This window comes from Cylas formicarius, unplaced genomic scaffold (genome assembly GCF_029955315.1).
Source record: "Cylas formicarius isolate icCylForm1 unplaced genomic scaffold, icCylForm1.1 PGA_scaffold_4__25_contigs__length_36172078, whole genome shotgun sequence".
In the NCBI taxonomy this organism is placed as follows: Eukaryota; Metazoa; Arthropoda; class Insecta; order Coleoptera; family Brentidae; genus Cylas; species Cylas formicarius.
The window spans coordinates 16,275,620-16,288,024 of NW_026844334.1; the positions used below are offsets into that span (position 1 = coordinate 16,275,620).

At 35.3% G+C, this 12,405-nt stretch overlaps 1 protein-coding gene across 1 annotated transcript; it reads right to left on the reverse strand.

Moving 5' to 3' along the window:
* Window positions 1-8,631: 8,631 nt before the first annotated feature.
* On the reverse strand, window positions 8,632-10,557 carry LOC132701229 (innexin inx2). The gene has a single exon (XM_060669005.1). The coding sequence runs from the start codon at window positions 10,396-10,398 to the stop codon at window positions 9,319-9,321; it is 1,080 nt and encodes a 359-aa protein (XP_060524988.1). The 5' UTR covers window positions 10,399-10,557; the 3' UTR covers window positions 8,632-9,318.
* Window positions 10,558-12,405: the final 1,848 nt, after the last annotated feature.

Here is a 12,405-nt window from a genome sequence, read left to right on the forward strand (position 1 = left end):
AGAATCCCCATGTCGTTTTCATTTCAAAGAAGTCAAGTATAATTGTGTAAATATGGTTTATTACTCCTAAAAACTAAAACTTTAGTAAAGCATCAAAAAACTGTGATAATATCGTCTATATGCGTATGAAATACTTATAAAAAATACATATTGACTAATTAACAACCGATGATGTAATTAAGTTCCGTATTAATAAATGTTAAATGATAAGAAAGGAATCTAACGTCACATTGGCTTGGGATGTAGCCATCTCAATGACTGAATCATCGGGTTTTGCAGATGCCTTTAAGCCGTTAGTATAAATCTTTGTCTACGTTATGTCCAGACAAAGGCAGAAATCCCAAGAAAATAACGCAGCACCAAGAGTCGTTCGTTAATGACTTTGAATTGTGATTGATATTCGAAGAATGTTAACCAGGATCTGGGAACGTGACTCATGAGATTTATATGTTGGGTTCCATGTAACCAGTACATTCGTGTATATAGGTAGGAATAACTAACTACACATGACGCTCTGGCTCTAGCTCTGTTTCGAATAGTTACATTTGGATGCCCACTATCAAAAACAAATTTTTGAACACTTCAGCTACTGATTCGATTCCAATTTTGTAGAAACGATTTTTTAGCAAATTCGAAATTTTGTGGTCCTAGAGCCTATCCTAGAAATTTTGAATATTGAAGGGCTTTTCTAACCAGACCCGTGACAATTTGTCGAACTCAATATATGGAAAGACCTGTTTAAAGTAACCTTTATGCAAAATTAGGTCATATTCCAGACTGTTCGGCAACGATGGAGTAACTCGTTAATGTCCATACCTTAGATGTACATTTTCATTTTTCTAGCCTTGGCATCTCGTCAGATAACGCGTGTCTCGGTAGCGTTTTCTCAGCCTCTTAGTGTCCAACTAATCGAGCAAAAAATGACCTTGACCGACTCGCAATTACCAGTATTCCCATTTTGCATGCAAATTGCCTTTGTGTCTAGATTGTCGCAATTTTCAAGTTAAATTTCTCGGAGCGTATCTGATGACCATACCGTATTTTTCGTACTACAGTCTATTCTTTAGCAAAGGAAATAGTAGAATGAATAATGTAATTTTATTCAATTCGATTTAGTGTTAGTGGACAATCCGGTTCAATCCACATGCATTTGTACCAAGTGGTTGATATAATGGTAAATAAAATTTGTCCTTCAGAGGTGGGTGATTTTATTCCCTAACATCATATTATACACGAAGTTTTATGTAAAATCTTCGGATTGCCATTACTTTTTTTGATGAATTATAATTACAAATTTTATAAAATATGTTTCATTATAATTTTTAAATTACTTTATTATTTTTTTAATTACTTTTTACCATTTTTACTATTACCACCATGCACGCGTACGTGCATATAGCCTTGTCAGATATTGTCATATCGCAACTAGATATACAGTTAGTATTAAAAAAATTACTCCCACTTATGAATTGAAGGGTTTTTTAACCTGACAAATTTGAATCTATTCTTAATGAACCTGTTGTCAGTGGCGCTACCTACATGTATTTTCTCACTTTCAAAGACTCGTGACTTTTTTAATGACCCTGCATTATATTTTTCTTTAAAAAATGAATCCCTCTACTATTTTTACGTGAAAATTTTCCTTTCGCAATTGTTTTTGAAAAATTTCTCAAAAGGTGAAATAATTTTAATAAGGAGAAACAGATCAGGTAGGTTGGTAAGTTTATTTTACAATGCGTTTTGTTTGCATTGTCATGTAAAAAATAAAAACATAATACATAATCTCACTATAATATGAATCAACCGCTATTCAACTGTACGTCAAACAAACAAAAATTTTTATGTTAAAAAATCCCTAGGTGCCAGTTTCCGTTCAGAAATCAGCATTATCTACAAAACAGAAAAAACAAAAATAAAAATAAAACTTTGCCATCCTGTATCTCCGGAAACACATTTTAGGCCATACATTCATAACAACTGTGAAATATCGGCCACTTACCAAATAGCACCGTATCTCCCAACCAATAAATCCTGTTATTTCAAATCTCGGTTTTGAGCTTGTGTTGGATTGTTACCTTCTTATACTGAGGTTTTATAACTCGTGATTATACCCAAAATGATTTGCGAAAATTGACAATTTTTGGTGGTTTTACTTTATTTGCCTTATATTTGCATATTATCAATTCACATTACCGAATGGCTAATGGAACCTGTGTTTTGCCATTTCGACTGTTTTCAGTTTGGAGGTGGCATTTTTTGGCAATATTTTGATAAATACATAGATCTTATTAAATTTTCATTCAAAAAAGTAGTGGTGGTCGGAGACATCCGTTTAGAAAGAAAGAAAAAGTTTAGGTTAGCGTGTAAAAATTACAGGCGTTTGTGGTATGGATAACAGTTAAAATAATCTGTTATAGTTTTTATTCTTCTCTGTTTATTCTTCAATCCTCATTCCTGTTTTCAAAGTTCTTATTGAGACCTTGTAAAATGATATAATTATGTTATGTAGTTACGCTCTCATGTAAACGAAGGGAGTATTATATATTATATACAAAACTTTTGAAATTGAAATTTCCAAAACCCCTCGTGTTGCCATTCATTTCGCATTTTCTCCGCTTTATCATCTCGTACTACCACCTAATTGTCGCTAAACTCTTATAAAATAACTGGAAGGCAGGCTTCGTCTCGAACCAACCAACCTAACCGTTGGACAGGTAAGCAAGCAGCTTCAGATATGGCGGGTTCATGGCCATCCGCCATCCTCCGCGTACGAAGACTGATAAGCCGCCTGCCTAGAGACGCGATGATTCAAACCATCGCACATGGAACGACGACGGAATTCAAAGGAAAACGGCCGCAACTTCTGAGCTGGGATTCTTTCGCGAATCGGAGTGACGTCCTATTTTTAGATTTCCGATAACTCACAGTAGATTGCGGGTTCGCCTTCCACGGACTTTTGCTATGACGTCTGATACTTTTCTGATCGCCTATTATTGCGTTTCGCATATGCAACCCAAACAACAACAACTTGACCTTATTGTTTAGACAGTTAACCTATCACATTAAATTTCATCAGTCCACTTACGATCTCGTGTTCAAATCGACCTTAATAACTAGGAATGCCGCGTAAGGAAAATATGATAAGCGTTTGAATAACGAATAACATTTGTAAAAGCAAATTATGGGGTGTATGTATTGACAGTCGACAGCAACTAACTCTAACGTCAAGCATATGTATGAAACACTAAAATATATCAAAATAAGCAAAAATATTTTTAAAGCTAATCTTATCCTTCGAAACATCATAATTTTTTAAATTAGAATAGATACTAATTTTTTTAAAGACAAAAATGGTGTAGCCAAAAGATTTTTTTTAAATTTAAAATCAATGAAAAAATAGAAATTGAACGATAAAAAAAGTAAAAATGAACATATTATAAGAATATGTTTAATCTACAGGGCTATTCACGTTTATAGACGTTTATGGAGAATGGCTTATGGTAAACACCTACAATGTTGGTTACTTATATAAGTGAATGAGCTACCTAGGTTAAATATTCTTGGCCATGCGGTGTTGCCCGATATACTCGTAACGTATATCAATTTTCGTTTTTTAAATGGAACAGCCTCTATATTATTATTACATTTTTAGAATCTACGATACGTTCTGGGACTTTTTTTAAGTAACATGTACCACACCTATCTTAAACATTTTCGGAGAAAAAAAAATCTTTTTAAGAAATATGGCAACAAACAATCCAATGATGATGAACTCTTGAATTTTTGGTTGCGGTTCCCCATTAAATTGCTTTACCATAATATAATATGAGAATTAACTCATCATGTATATGGCGTTTATAAGATAAGGGCCAATTGGCAAGATATAAAAATCCATGTTACGTGGGAATTTTAAATACCCCATATTTTATATTGGCACGTAAATCAGTAGTTAATTTGCCACCTATGGTATACCTATTTTCACTGATTTTCGAGTTACAAATACTGCAATTAAAGCGAATTAAAGTAATCTCATTTCATCTGGGTAGCAGGCATAATTATTCCTTCTATTAAAAATACCATCCCGTGAAAAGTTTGAATCGTCTGATAAAAAAATCTCGATCTTCTTGTATTCTAACCGATATCATCTCACAAAATTCTACACGTAACGTGCATAACGAGGGAGAAGAGATTGTAATGTAATTATTTTGTAATTATGCATATTACGTTTGTTCAATATCCGTTAGCGCTCGCAGAGAACAACAAAGGCCAATTATTTACTTGAATGAAACCTGGTTAGACACTTATGATACGCAGGAAAAGGGTTGGGTTGACTCAACTGATAAGTGTAAAACAAAAGTGCCATCAAAAAGAGGTAAAAGAATAACTAACTATTTTGCATGCTGGCTCTGAAGATGGTTGGATTCTAAATGGACTTTCTCTGTTTGCGAAAAATATTGAAGATTCTTCTCTGGATTACCATGAAGGCACCACCGCTAATTTATTTGAAAGTTGGTTTAAAAACAAACTAGTTCCACATATTCCTCCTAATAGGGTCATTGTAATGGACAATGCAAGTTATCACAGTACACAGTTGACTAAAACCCCTTCCTCAAGTGACACAAAAGCAACAATCCAAAACTACATCTATAATAACGATATTTATTTTCACGAAGATTATACCAAAAAGCAATTAATTGAGGTTCGAGAAAGAATACGTCTACGATAATTATGCAAAAAATCTAGGGCATACAGTTTTACGGTTTCCAAATTACCACTGTATATTTAATCCCATTGAACATGTGTTGCACCAACTGAAATCTGCCATTCGTCGTAACAATGTTTTTCCCCGTGTTAACTCCAATGTCCTCAAACTTATAGAAACTGAAGTTTTTAACATCCCTCCACAAAGTTGATCAAATTCTGTTAAACATATATATAATATAGAACAAATAATAATTAGAACAGGCGATGATAGAGATACTGATATATTATGTGAATAATTTTAAGTAATTTAAGTAGGTAATAAAAATAATTTGTAATTTTATTTTAGATTTAAACATAAATACATACATAAATAAATAAATATTGTTTAGTAGCTTTCCTAACAAAATCCCAAATAATTAAATTCTGAGCAAAGTACGGACCTGTTCGGCCATATTTCATTCTTACAGCTTGCCCGGGTCTTTCCTTAAATCGTATCAGTTAGTCACTTTCTTATATCTATGAAAAGACTTTAGCTGATATTCGTTAACATAAGTAACCAAAATTTCAGGTTTTTACCGTAAGTCATTTTCCATAGACGTCTAGTATGACACTCACCTTGAATAACCCTGTACACTACAGAATAGTATTTGATAAGTACGTTGCAAAGACAATCCCAATGGTAATATATTATCTTCGAGCATCTGTATACCCTGTGGCAAACCACTGATAACCACTGATAAAGGTTTGGATTGTTATACCTTCTCATACTCATGATTATACCCAAAATGATTAGCGACAATCAAAAAGTTTTGGTGGTTTTAATTTATTTGCCTTACATTTGGGTATTATCAATTCACATTACCGAAGGACTAATAATATTCAGAAAATCTAAAAAGTTCAACGACCAAAATTGTCTGCCTGTAGGACTTTTTATCTCTAAAATTATGCACATACTAGATTAATTTAATATAAAAGCCGTTTTTAAATATGGTAAAATTGATATAGGAGGCATATGCACATAAATTTCACACACTCTCCTGCACTTTCTGATACATTTTTTTAATCAACGACCTGTACACACTCAACCATTGCTGTCAGCGGACATGTTGGACGAGATAATTAGAATAATGCGCGTGCGCTCTGATTTAAAATCTTATAATATCTTTTTAACAGTAGAAAAGGACTCTAAATTTATTTTAATTTACTTAGAAAATGGTCGCTTTCTAATTAACTAACCAAAACTTACACTAAGAGAAAAAAGTCGATTTAACAAAATTTTCAGCAGCCATAAAATCGATTCTTTATTTTGGCGGAACAAATCCGTGGCTCTAAGGAAATCCTAAACGACTTACTCAAACAACGGTGAATCCGCATAAATCACATATAATGACGGTGACTTTTATGGCTTATTTGCTTTTAAAAATATTGCCAATTATCACCAGTAATTACCAACTTATATTATAAATTGTTTGCTTTTAAGGTTCACATGGCGTGACAGTCGGGGATAGCTAAATTTATCGAAACGTTTTAGGCCAGTCCACCTGCGCTCGGCCCACGAATTCGACGGTAGATCAAGAAAAGAACCAACTGTATATTCCGCAAAATTCAATTTATAAGTAAATAGTTCACTTGCGATTGCAAACTATGTTAACTGAATTCGAGCATTCAAGGTGAATGCTCGTGTTTAGTCTGTTTCCGTTCTTACATAATGCTATATCTACAGGGTAATTCAAAAGTAAAGAAAAACCAGAAAACAAAAAAAAAGTTTCTATTAACGAGGATATCTGGAAGATGAATTAAAACTCATATCTCATCATTAAGTGGGTACTTTACTTAAGGGTGGGTACGAATTTTGTTACTATTTTTTATATAAAAAAGCTACTCTTCTTTGGCGTCGTGATCTAATGCAGCTTTAACAATGTAATAAATCTTAGTTACAGCAAAAGTGAAGTTACTTTTCGCTGCTTACATATTCTGTGAGAATTTGGGATATTAAACTGATATAAAAACAATGTATTAAGACCTTTCTCTGTTCTGTCTGAGAACATCGATAACAGATATTGGTCCAGAATAAACCCATTATTGCTTCAAATGTGGTGCGTTTAATATTAGAGAACGCCAATGTTTTGGAGGTGTTCGTTGATGGTTCACATGGCCACTTATGAATGTGTTACGAACGAACATATTTTTACTGGTATGCATTAGATTGAGAAATCGAAAATTTTAAAAGATTGCACTTTTCCTGTGACGAAAATTATTTTTTCACGTTGCCCTGGATTGTAATATATTGCAGACTAGACCACCATATACAACTCATATCTGAGCTTATATCTATTTCACTTTAACCATGATCAAAACGGTAGCTGTTTATATATGAAATAATCGTACAAATTGCCCACCTTAAACCATAACAAAACAAAATTGCTTTAAATGTTAATTCTTTTGTATTTGCTAGACACAATTTTGTTAAGTCCCATCCCCAGATGAACAATAACATGCTAGTATTTAATTTCTGATAAGGCAGTTTGAAAAACCGGCACACGAAATATTATTCGGAAAAATTAAAAATCCCAAAAAATAAATTCAACCATGACGCTATCATTATCAACTGCCACACTTTATTGCAGTGAAAATTCCTCAACTAAAAATTAAACCTGGTTTATTACTATATGGGGGACTATCCGTGTGGGCGTGCATTTTAAATTTACAACAACTTAATGGGCTCATTTAGATGAAATTATTATAATGAACTTAGCAGGAAAGGCACGATGCATTTTGAAGCTCCAATGTGAATTTGCTTGTGATTGTATTGTTCCCGTCCTATATATACAAAGACCAAATACAGGGTGTGTGCTTGTGGCAAACTTAGTTATTATCCAAAGTTGACGTTTACAAGTGACTGCCCTAATTTCCTGGAAAATAAACAATGATACAACCAGATTTGTAATAGAACTTATAGTTCCCGATTTGTCACTTTAAAATTTGTATTCAAAGTTTCGTTTTTTCTGAACCGTGAACAGGATCACTTTTATCCGTTTTAGTTGCTTTCTGAATAATGATTCGATTTAAAGTTTTTTTTCACTTTCAACATATTACCTTTTACATTTTTATTAATATGAGCATGTTATTTTTATTATTATTATTTTAGTCTTTATAATATAATTATAATAAAAATATTAACCGGAAATTTTAAACTTACGGACATCAGTTTGAACACCTAACTAGTGGTTGGTAGTTATAAAAAGTTTTATACAATGATATTTTATGATAACATATATACATAATTCAAAATAAACAATAATTTGATTACAGGGATATCGTACAACATAAAATAATAAAAAAACATATAACAGGGCCGTATTACCAAGATCGACAAGATACATTTTTGGGAGTTAAAACATCGCAAAACTAAAATAAAACGGTTATAAATTGTGCATATCGGGCCCGCAATTAAAATTATGACGGTGAAGACGATCCTGCAAAAACAATGCATTAAAAAAGTGTTTTTGATTCTCTTTATTGCATTCATCTATTCAAAGTTAAACCCCATATAAAAGTATTTTTCTATATTTACCTCGTAGTACCAGCCAGATATGTCCTAAAAAATCAAATTTAAGAATTAATTATTTTAGTGGAAGATTTATATGAAGTGGACTTACATATTACGATTGCAATTAAATTGAATTTCTTGATATTTACTGGAAAAATCTTATCAAATTTATGGTGAATTATTGATAAATTGAGTGAAGTGAACAATGTTAAATGCTTTTTTAAACTTTACGCTCTCTGGACCAGATAAGCTTCAAATTCGAGATAAACAAAACTGCGTCGAAAGCGTACACGACATTTAAATGTTAGGAAACATCTGTTGGTAGAAACTCGATTTCGTCACTTTATGGTGGATGTAAAGGAAATTAAAACGCCGTATTATCTTAAAAATATTCAATTTATTTGTCGTCACTATTACCTACTGAAACAATACAATTTAAAAGGCACATTTGGCTTTAAAAAACGCGATTTAATATTTTATAGGTCATCTGAACACACAAAACCCTCTAAAACTAAAATTGGAATAATTAACCAACTAATTAAAAAATCATTTAAAATTATTTTCCCTCGGTCATACTCCTAAACTATACATCACATGACATTATGCTAATTTTATTTCTTAGGATGATACAAACGAACAGTATCAGATCTATCACAGAGAATACGATTTCGCCTCAATAATCTGACGCACCAACAATCCCTGTTCGGGAGTGCGCAAACTCACTCCCTCCCTCTCCCGAGGACGGTTTACTCAACAACTGGCAAAAGGCGAAAGCGTCTCATCTTCTGCATAATATATTATAACCATAAATACTCATCGAAATAGAATAGATATATGCACTTAAACGAAAAAGGAAATTACATTTTGGCAGTAGATTGCTATAGTCGTAGGTAAAGTAACCGTATATAAAAAATAATTTAGGACTGCCCATTGGAATGGCCGCGATTGAGCTGTAATCATCACTAAATTGTCTTTTGTAGAATTGTTTTAATTAACAGTCTTTTCTGTCATCACAGAACTTTGCAATTGGTCCCACAGTGAACGTATTGATGCGTTTCTTCCTTTCACACGATCTCTTTGCCTTCAAGCTTCTTGGCCAGGTCTGATATGACCTCTTTAAAGATCAGCGGGTCGATGTTCTTGCCCAGTTGATACAGTACGAACCAATCTCCGATCTCGCATTTATTGGCGATGGTCTCTATTTGGTCTTGACCGGCGATACGGCAACGGGCTCTAAGGAGATAGAGCCGCAATTTGGGGCCCATGATGACACACAAACGATAGACCAACGACATGGCAGACAGTGTGCTCAGAATTACGAACCAGAACCACAGGAACACGTAGATTTTCTCGTTGACGATGTTCAATGGTAGAACGCAAAGTCCGTCGAACTTCTGCACCGATCCCGACGGACCGTATTTGTGGAAGGTACATTTAGTGACCTTCGGGAACACCCTCGCCATGGGATCTTCGCGTTCTTCTGGCTCCATCTCGGTGAAGCGCAGTACGTCGCTGCCGTACGTGGAAAACTCGCCGTCCAGGAAAAAGTCCATGAAAAATATCTGTCCGATCACGTTGATCAGGTTGAGCACCTCACATATGAAAAATCTAAACGCGTAGAAGTTTTGGAGATGCAAATTGGCGGTGAAATAGTCGACCAGCAGCTTCTTCCTGTCAGCTTTGCAATCTTCGTTTACTATGGGGCAGTTCAAGTCCAAAACGAGCATCTTGATACGACCGCCTTCCCACGTTTTCCACAGGTAGCGCGGCACGTAGAAGAGCATCGCTTGGAAGAAGAGCACGAAGCACACCCACTGATAGTACTTATGGTATTTAACTTCGTCCTTGCCGTCCACGTGGCTCGCGACACCCGGTTGAGCCATATCCTGACCGACGCGTCCCGTTAATCTATTCGGGATCGTGAAAGTCGAATAAATCCAACAATAGGTGTCCATCACGGGCAACGGAATCTCGTCTACGATACAGTCGATCGGATCCCCTATGTACTGCCTGCTAGTAACAAGCAACGAGAACGCAACCAGAATAATGACGGTCGCCTTGTAGTGCAGGCGGAAAATGTTATTATCGATGCATACGCTATCGATTTTTAGCAGCCCCTTGACGGAGCCGAAGACGTCAAACATGTTGCAGCAGCAGCAGCACTCACCACTAGCACCAAATACTAATTAAGGGGGGCCAAGTACTTGTTCTTGCCGGATTAACCAATGCGACAACGCTAAATTCGTCTACCGTTTATTTACACGTACTGCGCTTCGAGCGACTGGCAGTAAACGCGACGAGTGTTGTCTCGTGAACGAGCATAAAGAGGAGGGAGAAAACCGACCGTCCCCTCTACGCGTTCCCGCTTAGCCTCCACGAGGGGTACGCGGCCAAGATAGAAGAGAGTTTTATGCGAAACAGATGCAGCAGCTACGAAGGACCGCAAACACGCCGAGGGGAAGTGGGCGAATGTTGTTAACTTGCAATATGCACGAATTGTAATGGATATAATCTGTGTCTAAGACTTCTCTATATATTATTTCGAAAATATTTGAAATTTAACGTCTACAGATTTGCAAAAAATAAAATAAAGTCTCAATCCGAACGTTTCGCTCGGAATCTTTGCCTTCTCATCTCGCGCTTATATCATTAAAGAATTTTACCCTACCCTACTCGAAAACACCCAAATTTGAAAGGATCAAGCGTGCATAATTGGCAGTGTCACTTGAGGCTTCGTTATGCAGATTGGCGAGCCACTCCGGCTTTCAAGTACTTTAGTCACGGCTTTGGTTATTTTCGGAACATTTTAGTCACGGATTGTATTTTGACGTTTGTCAATTGTAATGATCACGTCATGCGTCACTCAATAACCAAAAACTTATGGTCGTTGAAAACGTATAGTATGCAACAGGTTGATAAACTTCTTCAGCCAATCGCTCTGCTGGGCTCCACCCGTCCCAGATAAAACTGGTGATGAAAAGTGCGTTTATCAAACTTGTTGCATAATAAGTCCGAACTTTGGAAGTCCTTCCTTTCCACCAGAGGGTGAAAAATTATTTAAAAAATCTTAGCTAGAATTAAAATTTAAAAATCATAATAAAAGTGTATTGACTTAATTTAAAGTCTCAACAATTTAGGATTTTATACAAAATACATTGCTAATAACATATTGAGCAACAAGTGTGGTAAACGACATTTGACACGAGCGGAGCGAGTGTTTAATAAACGAGTGTACTTTACGTGTACTTTTTGACCGTTAGTTTGGGGGTACATTTTCGCAAAACAACACGAATATATATCACTGACATGACCGTCAAAATTGACAAAAGTCACAATTCAAGGCGTGGGAAATATCTTCGAAAACATCCGATTGCTCCCAAACCCGTGCGGTAAAATTTGAAGTGGTAAAGTGGCGCTTCCTGCACGTTAGATCGGTGTGTAATTAGGCATTTTACAGACGGGAGTAGTAGTAGTAAAGTTGCGAGTTTATTTGGTAGGAGCGGACCGCAGCGGAGCGAGTAATAAACGAGGGTCTTAAAAAGTTTAACAAACGTGTTGCATATCCTATACTTTTCTACTACCGTTTGTAAAACACCATGACAGTTTTGTTTCCCACGGATCCGAGTCACTTCGGAAATTTCCGGGATATTACCGCACTGGTTTGGGAGCAATCGGATGTTTTCGGATGTGTTACCGCACGGCTTGAATTTTAACGTCTGTCAATTTTGACGGTCATGTCAGTGAATCTATTAATGTTGTTTTGTAAAAATGTCCCCAAAAACTAACTGTCGTAGGAAAAGTATAATCTGCAACATGTTTGGTAAACTTTTAAGGCACTCGTTTATTAAACACTGGCTCCGCTCATACCAAATAAACTCTTGACTTAAATTCAAATTCATTTTTATTATTTAATTATCTGACATGACCGTTAGAATTGACAAACGGCAAAATTCAAGCCGTGAGAAATATTTCCGAAAATATCCCGGAAATTCCTGTGGCTTGAATCCGTGAAAAACGAAACTGACGTGGTAAAATGACACTTTCCACATGCTAGATCGGTGTATAATTGGGTATTTTACAGAAAGGAGTAGAAAAATGTATTTAAAGTAATAACGAAGTAAATTTTGCTAATTAATAAATAGCTTGCAGAA

Excerpts from the sequence above, each read along its gene's own strand:
- LOC132701229 (XM_060669005.1), bottom strand. The coding sequence starts at position 10,398 with ATGTTTGACGTCTTCGGCTCCGTCAAGGGGCTGCTAAAAATCGATAGC.